Source organism: Ruditapes philippinarum, unplaced genomic scaffold, assembly GCF_026571515.1.
Source record: "Ruditapes philippinarum isolate M1 unplaced genomic scaffold, ASM2657151v2 ctg935_1_1_1_1, whole genome shotgun sequence".
Lineage (NCBI taxonomy): Eukaryota > Metazoa > Mollusca > Bivalvia > Venerida > Veneridae > Ruditapes > Ruditapes philippinarum.
Genome location: NW_026855136.1, coordinates 484018 through 509483, shown reverse-complemented (window position 1 = coordinate 509483; position 25466 = coordinate 484018). Strand labels below are relative to the sequence as shown.

Here is a 25466-nt window from a genome sequence, read left to right as displayed (position 1 = left end):
TTTTGAGTTTTCTATAATATGTACACTTGATTTTACTGTAACAAGTATGTTTAGAAGTTGTATGATTCTTTGCTATTTTATTCTATATGGATTACTTTCTTAAAAACGTGTTCTGTTTGATAGATATTGAATTGTTTAAGGCATTTTCACTTGTATTTGCATTTTTTGCAATAAAAGAACATTAAAAATTTGTTTATTGTTAACAAAGTTTGTTTTTATACACATTACCTCAAACAAATAGCTAGTCGTTGTTTGGCACCGATTGGGTCCCTTGTAACATGTCGCTAGGTCAGATCTTCTTCAACAGCAACTAGTATACGACCAAACTGTTCCTTGTTTAAACGAAAGAAACACACAAACTCTTCTTCAATGAGTTCTAACTCTTTCACTAAGAGGTGGTCTGTTCCAAAGATTCCTCTGTTCTTGTTAATGTTACATATCCACCATCTGTGTTTTCGTTTGTACTTGCGTGCATATATATAAGCAAAACCACCCAAGAGAGTAAGAATTTGCGACCACTCATCTAATGACATATTTTCTTTCCAACAAAAATGGACGAAACAGTTTTCACGCTACCCGGATATATGGAATAGTGTGAGCGTGAATACTTACGCCTCACGTCGAATTCACGCTCACTCTGAACGTTTACGTTGCGCTCACGTATGAATGGAATACCAGCCTTAACGTGTACTTGTATCTTACATAACTATTGTGTTTAAAAGATATTTCAGCTTCATAGATAGATAAAGGGCAGTAAGACTGCATTTTTTTGTCATTGTCCTGTATTTTTTATAATCCAAGATACAATTCATTAAGTATTCGAGATATTAATTTGCAATTTCACAGCTGTGAATATCTCATAAGTGCAGATTTTCACACAAAAGAAATTCTGAAAATACTTAGGTCCTTTTATTGTCTTGAGTGGCATTGTGTTTATTCAGTTTTTTGCTGTCGAGTTGTGCTAAATTGACTATATATTTAAAAAGTTGACTTATATAATGGCCTGTGAGCAATAATTGCATAATGATAATTGAATTGAATAATTTAATAAGTAAAATGTCAATGATAAAATATAATTACTGCCTAAAATATAAAACGACTACCCCACTCCTTTTTTAAACTGAAAGTGAATGAAATGTTCCAAATTACATGCATATATTTATTGTGATTCACGTAGGTTATTAATTTAACACATGAATCATACTTTCAAAATGTAACCAATTGTGGCTAAATCTTAAGTTGTTTTGAAGCTGCATGTTGACGAAAATAACATTAAGTACTGATTTACCACTTTACATAAGAAATGTTGAATCAAATGACAAGGATGCAAAATCTTTTTATAACATGTAACATAGCGGACCTGTATGTACCTTTTGCAACAATGACATAGACACAATTGAGCACCTGTTTTAGCAGTGCAATATTGTAAAACAATTGATTTTTTAATACTGAAAGACCCTTTTTATACACTAATGAATGTGATATTTTTGGCTACATTTGTGATGAATTGTTTTCTAACAAAAAGAAATAACTTATTTTTTGCATATTTTGAAATGTTTGTGTACCGATGTATAATGCTTATCAATTCTGTATTTCTTGTAGGAATTAAAATGTTCGTTTCGTAGCAATATAAATTTATAAATAAGCAGTAATCCCAAAAATACCCTATTTTGGTTAAATGAAATATGGAATCTTTTGCTATAGCTTTTGTCATTAACACTACAAAAAAATAATGATTCGTGGGACACTAATGTCGTGGTTATAATTCAATGAATTCAAGCCAACGACATTTTATTTCATGGGCTGTAAAATAAGTTATGTTAAATCTTGGAATAAAAAAGTCTAAAAAGAAGTCCTTACGGAGAAAACCAAAAATTAATCATGCCTGCAAAATTAAGTGAAATTAGAGAATCGATTAAAATGCCTAACTTTATTTATTATCATTATTTCAATCTAGACACGGACCTGAACTTGTTTGACCTTTTAATTTTTATTGCCTAAATTAAGATCATTATCACCTGAAGGGTCTTTATGGATGTTTTACTTTTAAGATCAACGCAAAAATACTTTTAGATGTCGCAAGGAAAGAATGGTTCATGATGTTCTTTTGTTTTTGTCTCTTTTTTTTACATTTGTGATATGAGAAAATATAAATTACACATGTATATATAATAATCTTTCATGTGTAGGAAAGTTTTCTTTTATTTTTATTTTTCACGTCTTTTTATTTGCGAGCGTGCGTGGGCAAGCGTATTTGTATTTCGTGTCCTTTTTGTCTGTTTGACTGTTCTCTGCTCTATCTATGTTTAAGTGTCCATAATTTTTAGCTCATCTGAGCTAGCTCAGGGTGAGCTTTTTGGATCGTTAAATGTCCGTCGTCCGTCCAGTCTTGTTCGTTAACACTCTAGCGGTCAAATTTTTGCATCAATCATCATCAAACTTTGTCAGGATGCTTATCTAGTTGATAGCTTGGATGAGTTCGAACATGGGTCATCTCGGATGAAAAACTAGGTCACAAGAGCTAAAAATAGAAAAAAATCTTGTTTACACTCTAGCGTTCACATTTTTGCCTCGGTCATCATCAAACTTGGTCAGGGTGCTTGTCTAGGTGATAGCTCGGAGGAGTTTGAACATGGGTCATCTCGGATGAAAAACTAGTCACAGGAGCTAAAAATAGAAAAATCTTGTTAACACTCTAGTGGCTACTTTTTGGTTCAAATATCCTGTATATTAGTTATAAGTTTGGGTTGATGATTTCTAGGTCAAGTTCAAATATGGGTCACCTGGGGTCAAAAACAAAGTCACACTGCCCAAACATGAAAAACCTTGTTAACATTCTAGTGGTCACATTTTTGACTCTATTATCATCAAACTTGGTCAGGCTGCTTGTCTTGGTCATTGCTCAGATAAGTTCGAACATGGGTCATCTCGAATGAAAAACTAGGTGACAGGAGCTAAAAATAGAAAAATCTTGTTCACACTCAAGTGGCTACTGTTTTGATCTATATATCTTTGAAATTGGTTTGAAGGTTTGTTTTGATGATTTCTAGATCAAGTTTGAACATGGGTCATCTCGGATGAAAAACTAGGTCACACCGTCCAAAAATGGAAAAACCTTGTTAACACTAGTGGTCACATTTTTGACTCAATTATAATTAAACTTGGTCAGGATGTTTATCCAGCTAATTGCTTGGATGAGTTCGAACATGAGTCATCTCGCATGAAAAACAAGGTCACCGGAGCTAAACATGGAAAAATCTTGTTAACACTCTAGTGGCAACTGTTTTGATCCAAGTATCCTGAAAATTGATTTGAAAGTTTGTTTTGATAATTTCTAGGTCAAGTTCGAATATTGGTCACCTGGGTAAAAAACTAGGTCACACTGCTCAAATATGGATAATCCTTGTTTACACTCTAGTGGTCACATTTTTGATTCACCTATCATGAAACTTGGTATGAATTCTTGTCTAGGTAATTGTTCGGATTAGTTCAATGGGTCAGGTGAGCGATCTAGGGCCATCATGGCTTCTTGTTGTTAGAATACCTTTTATTTTGTATTTAAAATTGCCTGAAAAAAACAACTACAAAAAGAATGTGCTTTGACCAACTGTGGTTATGTGACGGAGCAAATAAATGGGGTTACTCAAAATTTTGTTTTCTAATTCCAGTTCGATTCAATTTTAAATCAGACAGTGATGTATAAAACCCATTCAGGACCTTCTCAGAAGACGGATGCCTCTTCACGTGATTTCTCTCACACTTTTCCATTAAATGATCCAGAAAGAAATATGAGTGAGGAGGAAAAGGAACAAGAAAGACTTATGATGGAGATACAATACATGATGTCAGATGAAATTTTTGACGACGTTGTTATAACACCTACACCGTCAGATAAAGTAAGTTTCATTATTATTATTTTATTATTACTATTATAATTATTATTATAATTTTATTATCATTATTATTATTATTATCTCATTTAAATAAAAGTAAATTATGCCTCAGAAAAGACTTAATATTGCGTTCTGCAGAAAAGACAAATATTACATGTTTGAAAATGTTGCAATAATGGATTTTGGAACGAACGTGTGATATGCATATCACATGAAGAAAACTAGAACTGGATTGGAGATAAATTGTCATAAAGGTAGCAAAGTGTAAACAAAGTAGTATTTTGACTTCCAACCAACTACTATCTCACTTTGACTGTGCTCTTCGAAAACGCAAAAGATGCCAATGAGTACCGTTTTGAACACCAAAAATGAAAAGTATGTGCAAAAACAAAATGATAGCATTTCTGAGTCTTACTGTGCCTTTAAATTGGAATTCAACAGTCGAAATCAATTTAAATGGATCAACATATTTGCCAATGTGAAAAAGGTATTGCTCGAATCGGAAATTATTTACTGGAACAAGATCTATATAATTGATTCTATAATTAACAAGTATGTCAAAAAAGCAAACAATTCTTTCAAGTCATGTGTTCTAAAATACACTGAAATTCAACTTTACCGTAGCCAAAGACATATGATCATTCGCCCATATATTAATACATTTAAACCGTTCTTATTTATATTTCAGTTTAGTTTAACAGAAAGGTGAGTGTCTGATATTTTAATCTGAATAGTTTCAGTTTCGCATATTTTTAAACTGTACATAAATTAATTTTGTTCTTGAAGCTATGTTCAATTAATAAGATGTACAAATGCCAACAGTTATATCAAACATTTTTCCACTGTATTTAAAGTCAGTGACCGTCGGTGCTAGAAACAACTTTGACAAAGTGGCATGATTTATATAGCTTTTACAGAGTACCACAAGAGGTTTACTAGGCAATGCTACAGACAAAATATGTATGCACATGTAATTGTAGTTTCAAAAAAAAGCTTTAAATGGTTTCTGTATGCATGTCTTTTACTGTTTATGGATAATTTGAATGGCAGTTTTAATTTTTACTTTATCTACGATTTAAAAAACCGCGATTTATTTCTATTTTCTATAAGAAATTTTGTTCGCCTGTCAACAATATAGTAAGGAAGTTTACTCTAAAATAATAGTTTCATTTATTGTAGTAAGTATCAAAGAAATAGACTAAGCGGTTAAACATTTAAAAATGTTAGACCAACTTTAAAAGGAAAATAAATGTTTAATGACCTGGATGCCCATTCTGAAAGATATTGATGACAAACACTTTAATATTGTTTTTAAAGTGCTATTATTCCCAAAAGAGGACATGTTTTAAGGAAGAGAAACTCCTCAAACTCCACACAACGCCTCAATTTGTCCATTCTCTCACATAATAGACAGTTTCAGGGTTACTCCTAAACATAAATAGAATAAAAATATGTTCCTAACAAAATGCCATGGTTTGACCCTTCCCCGGGTCTCCTGTCCCCTTCCCCTGTGCCCTTTGACTTTATGGGCCTATACTTCGATTATTTATTTGTTTTCTTTGAATTCCTTATCAGTTTCTTATTATTCCTCATGTATGATTTAGTAATTAACCTGGCCGTGCTCTGCATTGTGCTCTGTCCTGTTTTTGTCTGGGGTCATCCTGGGCTCCTTGCCACTGGCTCTTGTTGCTGGATCATGTGGGGGTTGCGTTCAATGAACGCCCATTTTCCTTGTTGATCTTGTTTATCATATTGAACCATTTAGCAGCAAAGATTTTGAGCAGACGTCATTTGCTGCAAATATACTTAATTGCCATTTTTAATAAGTGTTACTTAATCTAGTACATTCATATTTGTTTCAGATTTGGCAGGCTAGAAGTATTCAAAAAACCTGTGTTGTTTATCTACTCTGACAGTGACAACAACCTGAAAATTTCAGAAGATGTTATGGCACAGATAAGTAGTATAGATGTAACGTTAAATGTTGTTGCTGTATGTGGCTTATATAGGACAGGAAAGTCTTATCTGATGAACAGGTTGGCGAAGGAAAGGAAAGGTATTTGCATGCTCCGATAACGTTTATAAACTACGTATTCCTATTGTTATTTAAATTTGCACAGGTAGTTTATAGAATATATTATTTTCATACTATTTTTCTTTGCTTAAATACCCAGGCTTACACTGTTGTTAGCTCATTTTTTGTATTTTGATATTAATCTCCCTGAAACTCTTAGTACAGGGGATACTTTTTTTCCTTCTACATAGCAAAGTTCAGACTGAGTCAAATATGTATAACTGTTTAGTTAGCACCGAATTTACTCTTTTAAAATATTGTAATATTTTACTTTACTTTCGTTATGTATTTTTTTTTATTTGTGTGCGTTGTGTTTCAATCGTTTTGTTTTGTTTTGCTTGTTTTTGTTTTGCTTGTTTGCATTGCTTTTTTTCTTGGGTTATAAAGGATTTTCACTTGGGAGCACAGTTCGGTCTGAGACAAAGGGTATTTGGGCCTGGTGTAAACCTCATCCAACACAAACAGAACAAGTTTTACTTTTACTTGATACAGAAGGTTTAGGGGATGTAGTCAAGGTAAAACTCTATTAATATCTTCATCAAACATTTTTGTATATATAAACGACTTATATTATTGTATCTCTTAAACTGATAATTATCGTTCTATTTATATAATAAAATGGTTAACAGATTTTATTCAGTATTATGTATGGAAAACAAGTTATCATTCTTGTAACACATTTGTAATTTTGACAAATCGTTTTATATCTACCCAACCTTTATCACGTGGTCAGCTTTTAAGACACACCTCCTAAAGCCATTATCAAAAATATATTACCCATGTTTGCCTGTTTTGTTTGACTACATACTAGGATCATACAGCTCTCATTTGAACCAGATATTTTAAGAACTTAATTGAATATGAACTTCACTCTTGAATTACCTTTCTTTTGAAGGTCAAATAAATGATTTTTGTGTGATTTTTGCTATAATAGCACGCATGGTTAACAACAGTGCTAGGTCATTCAGGGAAATACGGTTAATTGCTCTGTCGCTACTTCCGAGGTAGTGCATGTCGCCGAATTTTATTACCAACAAAGGTACAGTGTGTTGTCTATTTATATAAAAAAAAATTAAAGTGACATATGCTCATCCAATGGTATAAATGAGTGAACAAGTGAATGTCATATTTAGTTTTCATTTTGCCATAATTCCTTAAAATATAAATGTTTATTTCGTATTAACAGTAAACAACGCATGGATTCAAACGACATTTTCGTAAATATCCGCTAGAATTGTCTTGTAACGTTCATTTCATAAAAAGTTGGGGGCGGTCTTTTTATACTTTAGGCAGATTTAAATTTTATCCTAAACTTTTTCCAATATGAACTGTTGGTCAATCACCATTTTAAAAGTCAATCTTTTGAAATATATAGTCAGTTCAGCTCAACTTGACTATGAAAATATGAGCATAATGTCACTGCATTGCATCGTATATCAAAATTCAAAGAATGCTATACTATGTCAACTTGAATTATGTTTCTAGAAAAAAATTGAAATACGAAATTTCATCCTGCATTGTGAAGTAATGTAAGACAGTTCACACTTTTATATCTTAAAACTCATTCTGAAGTTGTTACATGTTACATACAAAAAATATAACTACTTCGTTTATAATATGCATTCGCTGAAGCAGGAGTTATTGCAAATCTAAACCAAATATCAGGATACAGGGTCTGAAATAAGACAAACAAGATCAACAAGGAAAGTAGGCGTTCAATGAACGCAACCCCCACACGACCCAGCAACAAGACCCAGTGACAAGGAGCCCAGGCAATTCTAACACACATTTAAACGTTACTTATTTTCTTTACTTGTTGTAACAACGCCTAAGATAACAAGCAAGGTTTTACGCACGCGTAAAATGGCTGCGAAGGAATGGTCAGCTGTACATTACATACCTTTAGAATAGCCCAACAAAATGCTACTAAGACAAATGTCTGTTTAGATCTGCACAGTTGTTTAAATTAAAGGAAAAGCGTTACGACAAGAAAATTCCGTTAACGTCCGTATTTTGTAATATTTGTTTTGTATTGTGACAGGACGGGTACACTTCAGTCTATGCCGTAATGTGCCGTAATGTGTCAGGAATTCGACGATATGCGTGTAAATATTATTTAGAAAGTGTTGCTCGTAATGGTTTAGCAAAATGCTTTGAACTTAAATTAATTATATCCCGACTAAACGATACAAAAACTTTTGATAAGCCAATGACCAACGATTAAACATCAAATTTAGAGCATAAACGTAGTACATAAGACATTTAAGGCAAAAAAAACGTTACCAAATCTTACCAGTATAAAACAGCACACGTGTGACCTCGCTTTACTATATACAAGGCAGCTATTGATGTTTTTGAGAACAGAACTGTGAACGCACAGTCCAAATCATCTCATAAGACAAATACAAAACTTTAAAAGATACATTTCTTCAACACGAACGTATTTCCTAGTTTCTAGAAGTCAACAAATGAATATATTGAAAAATTCAGATGTTTTATTAACAGCTCTTACACCGATGCGATTTTTCCAAATGCGTAAGTCTAGGTGGAGGACACTTGTTTTCGCATAATTTAATTTTAGCGTTGCTCCATGATATTAAATATTGGTAAATATTTAGAAAAAGGTGATCCATCGGAAGCATTAAAAACAGCAAAATTACATGAAAATTTCAGAATCGGTTAGGTTGAGTCTGTACATGAGGGATAATGAAAAAGTGCAACACCCCTCATGCTCCATAAAATTCGCTTAAGCGGTGCTCAATTATCAAAACTTAAAGTGCTGGATTCAATGATCCCGAAGGTCCAGAAAAATATAACAACACTGAAGTGAAGTAAGGGTGCCATACAGCACTTGACACCTGCTGACAGTTGCACAGTTCATTATTTGAACACGGAGATAAGAAAACATTGTCTTTCCATTTGAAGAAAATGTTAATAAAATGCTTTGTAACAAAGTCAGTTAAAATTGGTCATGAAGTGTAAAGCTGATGTGTGTGATGGCGTTTTTAATAACGACTCGTAAAACTTAACACTGTCATTCTGCAGTAAACTATGCGTCTTATTCAAAATCATATATTAGTTGGCTGTTTTGCAGGCGAATGAGCTTCTTATGCATTTTATTTTTAACCTATTGTTAAAAAAAAACCTCAAGCAAAAACAATCTTGAAATTACCTATATGACCGTAATTATAACTATAACATTTATGCCAAATGTCTGACTTAAGATCATTCAATTTTAGTATTTATTGTAGTGCTAGTTCATTTCTTATCAATGTTCGTTTTATTTAGCAATCAGAAGCATGTCAGTATAGAAAATAAATCAGGAGTGTAAACAAAGAACAGCAAAAGTTACATAAGAAAAGTCGCACATATAGAATTATTACATTATCCTATACATAAGAAAAGTCGCACATAAAGAATATAACTATAGGCCTATCCACTTGGCAACATGACTACTAGTACCTCCTGTACTCCCGAAAACTAAATAAAAATTTCGTTTATAAATTAATTTTTCGTTCCGAGTAACATTTTCATTGCTTTCTAGACGAAACATCAACTATAAAGGTATTCCTCTTTAATCTAGTTTTCTGTAAAAAGTCAATAATACCTCTTTCATGATGATACAAAGCTGTGGCTACAATTCAAGCAGAAATTTTTCAAATAGAGAAAATAGGAAACCCTAAAGAAATGATGAAAATGTTGCAGGCTCAGCTTGATTGAGTCTGTTCATGAACAACACTGTCTGGTGCAAACTACCGTGCAAGCCCCTGGCACCGACTTAAGCATAATTCAACATTTTAAAAATGAAAAATTTGAATTAAGAAACATCCGCAGATGTGTTTATTCGGCGGTTATCATGAAACATTCAATGTGACACATTAGTGCCATTACATAGAAAGCGTCGTATGGTCCCGAGTTAAAAAATGTGTTTGCCCTAAACGAGAAAACTATGGGCAGAACTAAATAAAATGGAATTTTGAAAGGGGGTCTTATTTTATGAAGCTTGCGTATCACAGATTAGACGTCCAAAGACAAAATTGATAAGCAGGCAACATATCCTAAGAGTATATAAACATTATTAAAATAGGAATATAAGAACCACCCAAGTAGAAAAATTCCGAAAAGTTAAAACTAAAATGTACCACAAACACAAAATGTCGTGCTGAACGACATTCAGGGATCGGAAATTTAACATCTCTGATAACCTTACGTTCCCGTGAAACTTTAATTAAATCATAGCATCCAGGATTTGCAAAATATATAAAATTAGACAACTTTATATTTTTGTTGACTCTTAAATTTGTTATTTAGCAGGCGCGAATTTGCAATTATGTTTTTTATGAATGGTCTTAATACTTAAGCACAACTACCTTAAGGACAATGTCTTACGGAACATTAATTTCAATTTGACGTTGACCAATATCTACCTTGACATTAGAGGTAAATTATTGTAACTTCAGATATTTGCTATAAATTGCTAAAACTTTGTAATTAATGAACAAAACAAGATGCGACAAGACATTACAAAAGATTTAAGTGCACTTGACCGTGACCTTGACACTTAAGGTCAAATAAGTGAATTTTACTACAGTTAACCATAACTTTGTTATTATGCCCCGCTTCAAAGAAGAGAGGGTTATTGTTTTGCTAATGTCGGACTGTTTGTCTGTCAGTCTGTGTGTCGGTCTATCCGTTTGAAGACCACATGGTTTCCGCTGATTTTCTTGAAAACTATTATCACAAAGTCTTCATATATCACATAGTGATTGGTCATAACTAGTAGATGACCCCTATTGATTTTGGGGTCACTAGGTCAAGGTCAAAGGGGCCTTAAATGTCAAAATGGTTTCCACTGATCATCTTGAAATGTATTCATCACTAAGTTGTCATATTTCACATAGTGAATGGTCATTAATAGTAGATGACCTTAATTGATTTTGTGGTCACTAGCTTAAAAGACAAGGTCACAGGGGCCTTAAATGTCAGAATGGTTGTTTCTGATTATCAAAAAAAAGTATTCATCACAAAGTCTTCATATTTCACATAGTGATTGGTCATAACTAGAAAATGACTCCTATTGATTTTTGGGTCACTAGGTCAAAGGTCAAGGTCACAGGGTATTTGAATGTTAGTATGGTTTCCGCTCATTATCTTGAAAGCTATTTATCACAAAGTCTTGATATTTCTAATATTGATTGGTCATAACTATTAGATGACCCCTATTGATTTTGGCTCACTTGTTCAAAGGTCTATGTCACAGGGGCCTTAAATGTCCCATTATCTTGAACACTATTTATCACAAAGTCTTCATTTTTTCTCATTTCCATATTTGAACACTTCCATGTACCCATTTATGGCAAATTTGTCTTACAAAATTACCAATAATGTTAGTTAAGGGCTAGAAAGGTGGCATATGTGTCGTTCGGCATTTCTTGTTTATTTGTGGATTTGAGTTAACGATAAAGAACCACAATGACAAAACCTGTTTTTGTATAATTCAAATATGACAGTGAAATTTGTTATCTTGACCGTTAAGGTCAAGTTAATAAAATTAACTAAAACTGTCTTTACTTTGATTTTAATTTGATTTGATTTATACGTGGACAAAAGAACGGATTTGACAAAACCTTTGATTAACCTTGGCTGTCAATTGACCGTCAATGTAAAATTATTGAAATTTGCGTAAATTATCATTATTTGCAGATTGGATTAATACTTGGACAGACAAACATGTTGAATCCTTTGATATAAATGTGAACTTTGACATACTAACATTGACAGTCATCGGCAAATTATTGAAATTAGTTGAAAAAACTTTGTTATTTATTTACAAACTTTATTTACACTTGGACAGAAGAACACGTTTGACAAGACAGACACGTTCAATAGTTTCATTATGACTTTGACCTCATTTGATCTTGGCTGTCGGGATAAAATTATTGAAATTTACTTTTAAAAATTGTCATTACTTTGTTAAATATTTATGTATTTGATTCATTCTTTGACAAAATCGACATGATGATTTATTCAAATGAGATTTCTCAGTATCAAATATGAAATATGAATTGTACTTGTCACCAAAAATGTTTTGTAGGACTATTCCTTTCTATTATGTTCTTACGATGATGTGTTTGACTTAAGAAGAATTATTTTCCATTTCAGGGGGACACTGAACATGATAACAAGATGTTTAGTCTCACAATGCTTCTCAGTAGCACACTCATTTACAATAACACGGGCGTTTTCAATCAAGATGCTGTTGAAAAATTAGCGTATCCTTTTAGAATGATTGCAATGAATGTTTTTTTGTTTAAGTTCCCTAGAGACAACTTATATCCTAGCCCTGGGGTCAAAACTGAACCCGTCTCATATTTTTTTTGCTGATATGTAGAAAGTAAACACTTAAAATTGTCTGCTCTTAAATGACAAAAGCTTCAAATTAGATATCATTTGCATGAAAGTTTGGGTAGTGGACCTTTACCAAATTTGTTCAAATTATTGGTCTGGGTTCAAAATTTGCCCTACCTCGACGGTCATAGTTTTTCTTATATGTATATAGTAAAAACCTTATTAAAAGATATTCTCCTCCGAAATGACAAAGGCTTAAGTCGAGATATTTGGCATGGATCTTTGTTTGCGGACCTCTATCAAGTTTGTTCAAATTATAGCCCTGGGGTCAAGATAGACCCTGCTCTTAGGCAGTGTTAGTTTTTCCTTGTATAAATGTAGTAAAGACATTGTCTAGTAGACCTCGATCAAAGTTCAACAAATTATGCCTATATGTCAAAATTTGCTTAGCCTACATTGTGAAGTGCACTTCTACCAAGTTTGTTCTAGCCATGTTGGATGCAAACATTGCCTCCGCGTCGATGTGACAAACGATTTTAGTATGTACGTATAGGATATCGACCGAGTACGAGGTCTTTCTGTAAAGGAAAGACCTGGTCACGAATTTCATGTGACACCGAGAGCGCGTAGCGCTCGAGGTGTTTCATGAAATTCGTGACCAGGTCTTTCCTTATAAGAAAGATCGATGAACGAGGCCGATATCCAACTTACACACCGTTAAACTATATTGGCTTGAAATTTGTTGAAATGCACAAATATTATTTGTAATACAACGCAAAAACAGGTAAGCTTTTATTAAAGTTCTGCTTAAATACAATATATACTTTGCTTTCCCCTTTAAAATCAAAAAATCAAAAAAGCCAAATGTGCAATTTGTCAAAATATAAAGTGAATAGATCTGTTATAAAAAGTATTGAATAATTATGTTGATAGTATTTCGTATCCGACAATTCAGATTCTAGGACATTTGCCCTCGGACATTTGCCCCGCGGACGTATGCCCCCTTGTTGCTGTTGCGACTTGTGACTTGTCATCTCGTGTATAGATTTTATATTTGCCAATGGAAACATTTTAGTTTTATTTATTTATGGATGCTATTTTGACTTTCACAAATTTGCGCGAGAGTTTTTGTGTATTTAAGCACAATAGGCGATGAATTATGGTAGCAAATATTCAACAATAAAATATTTTTTAAAACAGGGAGGGGGACAAATGTCCGCCCCTTCCAAAGACATGAGGGGGGGGCAGTAGAGACCGCCATTGCAAAATGGGGGCAAACTAGCGAGGGGGCAACTGTCCGAAGGGCAATGTGTGGATACCCAGCAGACCACGAAATACTTACATATGTATATTGTTGGCAAGTGTGAGATACATAAACCGAAACTATATTTTATAGATTATAAATTGTTTTAGAATAAAACATGTTCGTTCATCATAAAATGTTTTAAGTTAAATCACCTATAACTTTATTAACATTTTAAAATGGTCATGAGTATGATGTGATTTCTGCTATATAGTTTCATACATATGAAGTTTAAGCGTTAATTTTGTTATATTATGAACTTAATGACAGAATTAAAATTACTTAAAAAATTACGAGATTAAATAAATGTTAAATGTGTCCTAACTCTGATATGCTATCCATTATATTAAATTTTATTGAAAAGATTTAATATAGGGATGCTGGAGTAATTGCTTAGTTAAAGTGGTTTTAATTTTTGATTGCATTTCATGTTTTCTTTGTCTGCGCATAGGCAGGTCTATTTTTTCACGTGTATTTCATGACCGGGTCTGTCTGTCTAGAACTGACCTGTGCACGTGCAAAAAATAGACCTTATAACGGACTTTCTTTTGTTTAAACAGGTCTATCCGAAAAATATAGACCTGTCACAAACAATAGAGGAGGTGTGCAAATATAGTAAAATATTGCTAAAAATTATCCTTCAAAGCATCAAGTCCTACTGCTTTAACATTTAACATAAAACAATGAGGTCCTCTAGACAGATTTTTTAAATTACGACTCTTGTGTCAAATTAAGCATTGCCCTGGTAGTCATGAGTATTCTTCATATACATAATTAAAAACTATAATACATGATCTCTAAAACATTGTCTGGTGTACCAATATTCGGATTGTATGAATTAAAGCCAAATTTGCCCTACGCAATGGGATTCTATGTCATAGTTTTTGTTATTTGATTTTAAACTATTAAATGTAGATCATATACACAATTTCAAATGTAGAATTGAACTTTAATATGAGCTGAAACTTTGACAATGTGCACATTTAATGTGTAGTTTTGAAATCATATTATTGATAAAGTTGATATAGTGACCTGTGTTTTTGTTTTTAATATACAGGTACGAAATTTTGACCATATGCAAAGTTTAAGATATTAATTAAAATTTTGATTACCTAGAGTTTGACCTAGTTTCTTACAGTTTTGCTGTTTACTATCAGCTATGAATTTTGGACCATGTCTCCACTGATGCTCTAAAGCATAAAACATAAAATTATTTCATAGATCAACATGCAAAAGATAAAAAGAACTATATCCATATAGTTCTGTAAGATTCTTAGCACGATTTCAGTTATGACCATTGCGACGCATTTCTTTTTTATGCGTCATTTTGCAATTGATATTTTCTCTACAAACGTTTTAAGTAGATGATCTACATATTTGCATCAATGTTTTTTGAATAGACCTTCTTTGTACGCAAATCTAAAAAAAGTATTTTAATGTTTATAAACTAATCCTTTTCATATCTTAAGTTTTTGAAGATGTATTATTTAGATGTGTTTTTCCAAAGAAACAGATATGCCATTATAGTGGCCTTTGATCTTCGGATTCAGTTTAAAAAATAGTTAAGATTTTTGACACTTCGCTTAAAGATTTCTGTTGAATATACATTTAAAACTCAATACTAGAGACATAGTTTTAGTGTTATATCTTAATAATTTGCCAATACTGATATTGTTACTTTTCCTTTAACATGTGACAGTTTTATAACACGAGTATCGAGAAATGTACAGGTTTTGCCAAGATTAGACAGAAAAGAAAATGAAGATACTATGAAAATAATCACTCCGATTTTCATTTTGTGTCTCCGAGACTTTTATCTCGAGGTGAAAGACGAAGATGGTACAGAAATGTCTCCGGATAAATACTTTGAAAAATGTTTATCAAGGTCAGACGGCAAAGGCAATGAGAAAATTGACGAAACGAGGGAATGTATCAAAAAATACTTTCCCAGAAGAAAATGCTTCACGCTCGCACAACCAGCTATGGGCAGAAAGCTTGCCAAAGTTGATGATTATGAGGATTATCAACTCAACGACGAATTTGTAAGTGACTGTAACAGTCTTCAAGAATATGTGTATGCATGTGAACATAAAGTTACAGATGGCGTAACAAAGGCTCCAATTAAAGGTTATGGTAAGTAAAAACTATTTTAGTATCATATACACATGTATCAATATAAAGATTCTGTTTTTGCATGAATAAACAAGACATTAAAAGGCCGAATTAAGCATAATGTTCATTTGTTATAAGCAGATTCGTATTACTTTTTTATTTATATCATGGTGTATTAAGTTTTGAAAATGTTAACATTTAATTTAACAAGTGCTCAAAGAAATTTTTTTCTGTACAGAAACCATTTTTTACTTCTGAGGAAAGGGCAAATATGAATTTTATAATGTTTAAATAATGGTTTAAGAGAAAAAGTAGTGATAAATCTGAAATAATTTGCCACACAGTATGTTTCTTCAAAATACTAATTCATTATCACTGTACTAGTTACCGAAAAGCAACAGATAAAAAAGATGGTTCCGGTATATGGCCAATAACTCTTTTGCAACAATAAAAGTACACTTATGATTAAAAAGATTTTTGGGAAAAAAATAAAAGCATTTCTGGGGCATGATGAGCCTTTAAGTAAACATTTACTTGTAAACGAAATTAACATTAAGAAATTGCAGAGTCAAGAGTTTAGATATTCGATGCATAGCATATAAAGCTGTCGATCCGTTACAGAGCCTGCATATAACATTAACGGTTAAAAATATTGACATTAAAAAGCATGCAAAGTATCCTTAGGGTAATAATTCAGTATTCAAGTAGGAATATCTGAACAACCAACTAGCAAAAAGGCAACAACAATAATCGCATGCTGAATGATCTTTACGAACATCGTAAATATATGTATTTCATTGATTGTACTTGTCTTCATACTTCACAATGTAGAAATACATATTTAAGGAATAATCAATAGTTTTACTGTTGAGAGCTTTCTTACAGTGATCTGTTTTATTAAAAAATCGGTTCACCTCCATCATGAATAAAATTCATATTAAAAAGAATATCGGAGAATTAGAGAAGTGGGAAAAAATAAATAGTTTGCAAATTTGAATATTTTTTGTAGTTACTCTCGTAATCATGTTTTCATTTTGTGCCTCGTGGAGCGAAAATACGACATAGTTCAAATCACCCACCATGATATCCTTCATTCCGGCTTGTATTACCCCACCTTTGCCGTTCTTTCATTTTGGGAGGATTCAAATAATTTACCGAAATATAAATGGTTCTGTATAAAAAAAATATGCTACATAAATGGAATCAGTTATTGAAAATTACAAAACTATTTTTTTTATTGTTGCTCCTCTTGATAGAAGAGATAATATATCGCCCGTACAATGAACAGGTGTTGTCTTTGATGACTGCTAATGATTTCAGACTTTGAATCGTTTACGCGAACATATGTGGGAGCAATGCGAACAGGATCAATGTTGTCATACGAGAAAGCATTTGATCAAGTGTCCAAGTTTCACAACAGCAAGCTAGTTGTAACATCTGTACATGAATTTGAAACTGAACTAAAAGAAATGAAAATGCCCGTAAAGCGTAAAACGGACATAGAAGGAAAAACATTTGAGATACTTAACAAAAAGCTCAAACAGTTGAGGGAGAAGATGTATCCGTACAAAGTTAATATTTTTGAAGATGAAGCAATGGTATGATTCTGTTCTATATTTTTTCATCATGTTTTCATTAATGATCTGGCAACACGTTCATTAATAAATCTAAAATGTAAGCTTTAATTTTTCAGTTTAAAACTGAGTGAGCAATTATCTAATATGTCTGGTAGTAATTTTTACATTTTTTAGCGGTATTGTATATAAGGATAAAAAATAACCAACAATTACAACAATTAAATTAACTTACGTTTCCATATCTTTATTTTTCTTCAATTTTTCTTAACATGTTTAAAAGTTCTTTTATTTTTCTTGATAAGTTTAAACGTCCTAATTTGTGCATTACGTGTATTTATGCTATAGAGCTATACGATTTTCCTTCACTTTTTTATGTTTATATATTATTATTAAGGTTGTTTTGATTAGGAAGACCAAAGTGCAAATTGCTATAGTGAAAATGTTATGTATATTTAACACAAAAATGCATATTATTGTTACCATTTTACATACTCTTTGAGATAGTGAGTTTCTAAAAAAACTTTTCAAGCTTCCTACTCAATCCGTACTATATATTACTTGTCAATTATCATGTAAATGTAATGTTTATAAATAAAATATTGTTAAAACTAAGGATATAAAATACAAAAATGTAGATGCAAAAAAACTCTTTATACTCTGTATGGATGTTGTTTAAATTTTAAATTCCTACGTTTTAAGTACTGCATATTGACGTCAAGAAATTAAAACTTTAAAGTTTAATAAAAATGATATTATAAGTTAAATGTTTGTTTAAACCTTAATACAAAAAGGCAAATAAAATGCAAATATCTTTAACTTCTCAGAAAAAAATGAAGACAATTGCTGATGAATTTCGTGAACAAAACAGTGCACTGGTTCTACACACTTTACTAGAAGCTCTTGAAAAGCTTCACGATGACATCATTAAACAAAATGAGATTTGGTTTGATTCAAAGGAAGGCTTGAAATTGTACAGCCAGAATATCGATTGTATGAAAGTCATGTTCAACAGCGAAATGCAAGACTATGACGAAGATGAGGTATACTCTCTCTTTCTCTCTTTCTCTCTCTCTCTCTCTCTCATGTCATTTTCATTTATATATTTAACGTTTCAAAAGGGCATCCTTCTGATTAAATGTATTTTGCACTTAGTCACGTTACATATATTTAGTTTATTTATTTATATGCAAACGTTTGGAATCTTAAAACACATATGTTTTTCAATTATTCATTTCAGCGGTTGATAGCAATTATCAATTTCGAAAAGAGTATCGATGATGAGAAAGTGAGAATCGCTTTCAACGCACAATTGCATGAGGAGAAGGAAAGAAAAGGTAAGACAATTTTACAGAATTTTACTCCTGCAAATTAAGAATATTTTGACAGAAGTTTCCTAAAAAACATCAGGATACACTTTCTTAAAAATAAAATTTCTTTCAGTACCAAAGCTAATTCAAGAATGTTAGTTTATTTTTTAATTAGATGGCGTGCCTGTCATTATTATTTTAACTATATGTATGTATACTGAGAAAAAATATAAGAAATTCCAACCAAAAACCTTAGTTCCTTTTTTAAGTTACCACAGTTTTATTGGTTGTATTTACAAATTTAGTATGGATATTTTTAAAAGGGCAATTAATGACGTATTCCATTTTTATTAAACACGATATTAAATTAAAAGTTATTACTCTTTAAACAGAAAGTTGCATGTTTCTTGTATTGTGCTTCTTCCGCATTTCAAACATAAGTTGTAAAATCTAACTTGAACATTGAAATTTTGTCCTAAGAGCATTAAGGGTGAGTTGACGTAAGTTCATCCTAGGCCGGGATATTTCTAGACATATCCTAGTATCATTTCAAGAAACACGCGATGTAGACTATATACTGTTGATTCGCTCGTTTGTGTTCATAGAGACTATCCTCAAGAAAAAGTGAACGCTAGGAAAGAACTCTGGCCACATCATAAACATGTCGCTAACATAACAATTATTTGATGCATACTCTGTACCATTCAATGCTGTTCTTTGAATATGCTCCTTTTGACATCTTTGTATACTATGTTGATACTCCGTTTTGCTCCTTTGGTTTGAGCGCAAAAGTATTATAATATTACTTTGCTCCTGATACATTTCCTGCCATTTGATTCCCGCCACACACATATTCACATGCTTTTCATGATATAAAAGGAGATCGCATGGTCACAGAAGTGTAGAAAAAAGGAGTTTACTGTGAAATGTTTCTTGTTGTAATTAATATTGTGTAGAGAAGAGAGAAAACATGGATCGTTAAAAAATAAAAATGTGTTTAAAAGGCATATTAAAACTGAAAAGAGAAAGTATTTCTTTTCAATTCATTGGTTTTATGACAAAACATCACAGAAAATAACATGGGGTCAAACAAGTTAAGTTCCAATTCTCAGCAGCCATTGAAGTGATGGGCCTATATCACTAAAAACATTTCAAGATTGATATGAAGTTCTAAAGGAATCTTAACATATAAATGCCCCAAAACAATAAAACATAACATATACAATAAACCTATTCCCAGTTTTTGGGCATCGCAGTTTAAATCTTATCAACCAGATCCCACTTAAACCCGATCACACATTGATATTGATCAATACATCTCCATACATTAAACCGCGTGTGAGAACGCGAACAAATGGTCAAACAATAACTAATAAAATTCGGCAATAGAAAAATGATACCCTGCAACAAGATTCACACTGATCGTCATAAAACCTAGAGACAACGACAATTAATCACTGGTCCATCAGAGTCGGTCATTGTAGGTTAATAAAAAAAATATTTCGAGTTACCAAGAACGTAAATTGAAACATTAAGGTAGTACACCCCTAATGCAGTATCTCCACTTTGAAGAGTATTCAAATAGGCTAGAATCACTGTAAATTGTTTTGAAACTGAAGGACATGGGTTCAAACCCCAGAAGAGGCAACTTTTTTTTCTTTCTTTTTTTCCTTTTTAACATTTTTATTAATCTCTCAGATCCTTAATGGAAGAAAAAAGTGTTTCATTTTAATTATATAATTATTGTAGGGATATATTTACTAAATAATGCCAAATTTAATAGCAAATATGTTACCAGATATTTTCAAAATTTAATAAAATAAAAAATACACGGTAAAAGTATTTTATATTTTGCAAAACCAACCAATAGACATTTAAGAAAATTTAGGCAAACTTTGAAAACAGCCCGTCATTGTGGAAAATTTTAGGGATATTTTAAATAAGGCTTATTACATAGGGAAATTGTCATTTAAGTGTTAAAAGTGGGTGGGTCGGGGTTACATTTTTATACATATTAAAAACATTTCGTTTAAAAATAATCATTTTGCTTGTTTAATTTGTTACCTAAATGACATTATTTGTTTCTCAACAATGAGCGATAGGAAAACATTTTCATAATGATGATATTACAGCTTTTTTAGAGTTTCCTCATTTCCGTAAAAAACCCTTCTAATAGCAAAGTTTTAGTTCAGAAAAATGTCAATAACTCATAAACCACACGGTAAATTTTGTTTAAATTTTGCATACAGGTGACATTTAAGGCATATAACTGTCCTATGTTGTCAATTTTACAGTTCCTTATAGTGCCCATTATGGATGTTCTACCTTAAAATTGCAACTTTTTGTAAAGGTGGTTGTGTAGATCACAAGGAGCATTTTACAATGTGTTACTTTGATAACATTCAGTGCGTTATTGTCCATAGATAATGATTCTATCATCAGTTCTGACTTTTCCAAAACATTTAAAGATTTCTCGTTTTCAATTATGTTCTTTAATAATGACGTTGTGATAAGTTAGTGACTATATCTTATTACATTATTATAAACGTATATCACACCACAATGCTACTCTAAAATAATTATATTATTTGTAATTTTTTAAAAATGAGTTTATTTCGTTTTTTAGAGGTAATTCAAAGATATCTTTCAATAAATATCAAATAACAAATTTGTTATTTTTCTCACAATTTACTAAAGATGTAGTACAGTAAATTAGAATAGTTAAATAATGTTCTTCAATTGCAGAGCTTTTGGAAAAAGAATTAAACAAAAGCGTTAAGCTTATGTTCGATCAAAGGTTTGAGAAACTTGAAGCTGAGCGAAATGCACACATGGAAAAGAAAATGCGTGAATTCGAAAGAAATTTCACAGAAAGGGCTGGTGAAGAAGCAGTAAAAAAGAAGTCGTTTCTTGAACGCTTCAAACTACTGTTTATATAGAGAAAATGTGTTTGTGGAAGGAATATTATTAACATATTTTGAAAAAGTGCAGATATTAATTATAATCATGTTTTCTTTATGATTTTTTTTCGCAAACATTCGCTCAATTTAAACACATATTTGTTCGCTTTTGTGTTCGTTTGTTTGTTTGTTTGTTTGTTTGTTTGTTAGATCGTTCGTCATTTGTTTGTTTGTTTTTGATACTGGTCTTACCGCGCCGAGCACTATTATTATTAAGGTTAAAGTGTCAGTACACGTTTATTTAATGTTTAACGTAAATCTTAGAATATAAGGTTATTTTCTCTAATTAATTGATTGAGCTTTTTAATTGAACTATTTCAAAAAGATCTTTACGTGAAATTTTTCGAAAAAAAACTATCATTAAAAAAAAAGAAAAAAATTCAAAGTGAAATATTATGCTATACAAAATGGATAATCGTCTCTTGTTAAAAGGTGAGAATGTGTTACTATAGTGTGTACAATTCGACATCTAAGAGAAGCCTTATGATTGGTAAGACATGTATATGATACTAGTATCATGAATTATGTTTATTTCGGCTTTTTCACACTTTGATATCAATTTCTCTATATAAGTTTCCTAAAAGAAGGTTTTAATCACTTTTTGGTAATAATAAGTCTACTGTTTGAGTATTGAATGATTCTTAAGCAAAAGATTATATTTTTGTTATTTCCTCATATGCCTACGTAGCTTAATTTGAATCCAATTGAGGGGTTGCCTAAAAGGGTTAAGACATCAAAATTGCAGCCAACGTTTATCTGTGCGTGATCGTAAGAGACAACTTACTGGGTTCAAACTACTGAAGTCTATGCATCACTTAACTCCGTCACATGAGGTTGTTTTGATCCCTGGTGTTTTTAAGTGTGTTATATCCATAATTATGTTAATAATGATTTGACTGACTAAAGATTTAAAACATCGTAAACTGTACTTCAGCAGAAGTCTTTTTTAAGTCATTGTTGTTTGCTATTTAAGATCTACTAGGTGAAACTAAGTACTAATAAGGAATAACTTTGTCATAATTAGGCTTTTATTGATTCAAAACAAGTTTCATTCAAATTCAACAATATTGAAATTTGATTCTACTGCGAACTCATGTGTCTGTGCACGTGTTTGTCACGTTACTTTTCCTGCCAAAATGTTACGTTTTTTTGAAAAGTTATATATTCAAGCTAGGTTACAGAGACTATGCATGCAGAAACATAAATTTTGTATTTATGTTTGTTGTTGTTTTTTGTTTGTTTGTTTTTGTTGTGTCTCTTTGTTCTTTTGTTATTGTTGTTGTTGTGGGTAAGTTGTGTAAGGGTGTTTTTTAAGTTGGCCCCGATGACATTTACATGACTCCCTGCGCATGACGTAACCTTTTTTAAATGACTTGCTTTAACGAACGTGTTTATCTCATAGCACTTAATCACGTTTTTACGAGGTTAAGTGCCCACTACGCTTGAGGGCAGGGAACATGTTTGCAAAAGTGGCAGTTCACATAATGGTAAATATCATTAAGATTTGACTAAAAAGCGACACCGTAAAAATAACGTAAATATACAATTAAGATTTTTGAGCTTATGTTTATCAAGTGTTTAGTTATAGCTTATATTGTGACTCTGCTATGCTTTATTCATAGCTTGGTTCTATTCAAAACGTTGTGTTTAATAACCTTTTCAAAATTAATATTTTTATACTTAAATGTGCATTGATAAAAAGCTGAAATTTTGCTTCGAAACGTCAATGACAATCAAAGTTAGAAATATTGAAAAATCACATATTCAAAATCTCCATAACTTATTTAGACATATCACAGATATCATACGTTATTGTTCAGAAGATGATACAGTTTTGATAAATCTTGTTTCATTGTTTTATTTTTGTTCTGTCAATAAATAACAAATTAGTCGTATAAATCAGTACATTACTGAAATTCGTTAATTTGTACCTTAGGATTAAGTACATACATAACTTCAATAATCGTTACATGATATAAAATACGGACTTTCGAAATGTATTATGTTCGCACATCACAATGCCTTGTGAATTCATGAAAATAGATCATCATTCTGGCAAGTAATAGTACCAGCGTTGTTTAGGACGTAAATTTATCTCATTACAAGACTTGATGTCTGCCTTGTTGGATTGTCGTTTACGGTAGGTATTGTCTCACCCCACTCCCCCTCCATATTTTTTATCCCTTCCCTTTTTCGCCTTTACAGCCCTTATCCCTTTAATTCCAATATGGGCCTGTTTTAATTGATATTATTTCACACATCACATGTCCCTCTCCTTCCCGCTCTTATGTCCACTCCGGGTTTTGTTTGGTGCCTTATGGATGCCTGTCTTGGGTGTGTCAGGGGGGGGGGGGGCTACGTCCTGTGAACGTTGCCTTTGCCTTGTTGATCTTTATTCTTGTTGTGTTTTAAACACTGATCACTTAAATGCTGACATTAAAAAGAGAATGCCATGTACATGTTTTCCTTTCTTTATCCAGTATAACCAACAAGTAAAATGGTTTCCTGCGGTGAACATTTTAATGATATATATAAAGATATTTCTTTTAACTATTTTCAACATTATTTGGGGGTGGGGGGATAAATAAACGTTTGTATCAGGGATAAAGTTGAATAAACGATCACTATGGAAGAAGGTCTTTGGAAACTGGTGACCGTTGAAGACCGGAGAAGGTCATGCATAAAACAATTATTTCTTTTTAAGAAAATGATTAAATAAGCCTTCAGTTTATGAATAATTCCGAGCAAAAAATAAATAAAGTAAACACACAAGTTTACGCAGAAAATATCTCTATTTATTATGGCTGATGCCACTGCGGATATTTTAATTTTGTAGATTTTCAGTTTAAACAATTTATTATAAAGTTTGAGATAGATATTAAAGAAACATTGATAATTTTCAATTATATCATTCAAGTTTTTTCCAACTTTAACGGTAAAATAATTATAGAAAATTAGAAATAAACACCGATAAACACTTTCAGAACTAGCAGACGACTGGCTCTTCATATCAGTAGAATTTCGAGTAAAGATAACGGATTGCGTATCTCACTGTATAAATCGTATGTAAAATGGTCTGACATATGGTAGATTTAACAGTTAATTAAAATACTTTGAAGTCCAAAGATGTGTTGAATTTTATACAGTGACGAAGCTAAGATCCAAAGCTTTCTATTGGTGTAATACATTTTAAAATCGGACATTTAATCACAACAAATTAGCGGTTTAAAAACAGCTTATTGGCTTGCAGCCGTGAGCCACGGCTGCAAGCCATTTCATCTGGAAAACTTGTTCCGGTTAGGTGGTTTCCTGCTTACATCTGTTGGTGCATGATTGAACGGGAAAGCAGCTGCAATCGTGCCAATCGCGACTTTTCGGCCTTTTCCGTCAGTCTTCGGATTAATGATAATAGCCGATGTAGTTCCGATTGCAATCGTGACAATTCGGGCGATTCCGTCATACTGCGGAGTAATATTACGGAAATCTAAGCTATTTTAGTTACTTCGGTAATCCCAGTTTGTGTATACAAATAGGATTTCTATTTTTACTTGATTTATCGGTTTAAAACCGTAATAAATTGTAAACGAAATTGTTCCGTTTCATTTGTTTTTCAAGACGCAAAGTTAGTTTCTTTTATAATTGTTTTTTTGTCTGTATTAGTTTTATACAATAGAGAATGGTGACTGTAGTATTTTTCCGTCTTCAAAGGGTGGTCTGCTTACCAAATCACGCATGATCGAGTTATATTTAGATCTACTGAACGCAATTCAACTTCTTGGTGAGGTAATCTAAAAATAGCCAATGCATATCATTAACCTTGCCACGTGCTGATCTATGTACCATAGTTGATACATGCTTATTAATTGGTACCACGTAACGAAGTATTCTAGTG

The 25466-nt window shown here is 32.0% G+C and overlaps 1 protein-coding gene across 1 annotated transcript in view; it reads left to right on the top strand.

The window, feature by feature from the left end:
- LOC132742233 (guanylate-binding protein 1-like) overlaps window positions 1–24036 on the top strand; it is a 33153-nt gene extending 9117 nt beyond the window's left edge. The window contains exons 2-11 of the mRNA XM_060730572.1: window positions 3669–3896; window positions 4582–4598; window positions 5756–5949; window positions 6355–6482; window positions 12130–12239; window positions 15318–15751; window positions 17051–17328; window positions 18132–18347; window positions 18545–18641; window positions 21360–24036. Of these exons, the coding sequence (XP_060586555.1) occupies window positions 3696–3896; window positions 4582–4598; window positions 5756–5949; window positions 6355–6482; window positions 12130–12239; window positions 15318–15751; window positions 17051–17328; window positions 18132–18347; window positions 18545–18641; window positions 21360–21553 (1869 nt within the window). The 5' untranslated portion in view covers window positions 3669–3695 and the 3' untranslated portion in view covers window positions 21554–24036. The remainder of the gene's footprint in view (window positions 1–3668; window positions 3897–4581; window positions 4599–5755; window positions 5950–6354; window positions 6483–12129; window positions 12240–15317; window positions 15752–17050; window positions 17329–18131; window positions 18348–18544; window positions 18642–21359) is intronic.
- The last annotated feature ends 1430 nt before the right edge of the window (window positions 24037–25466 follow it).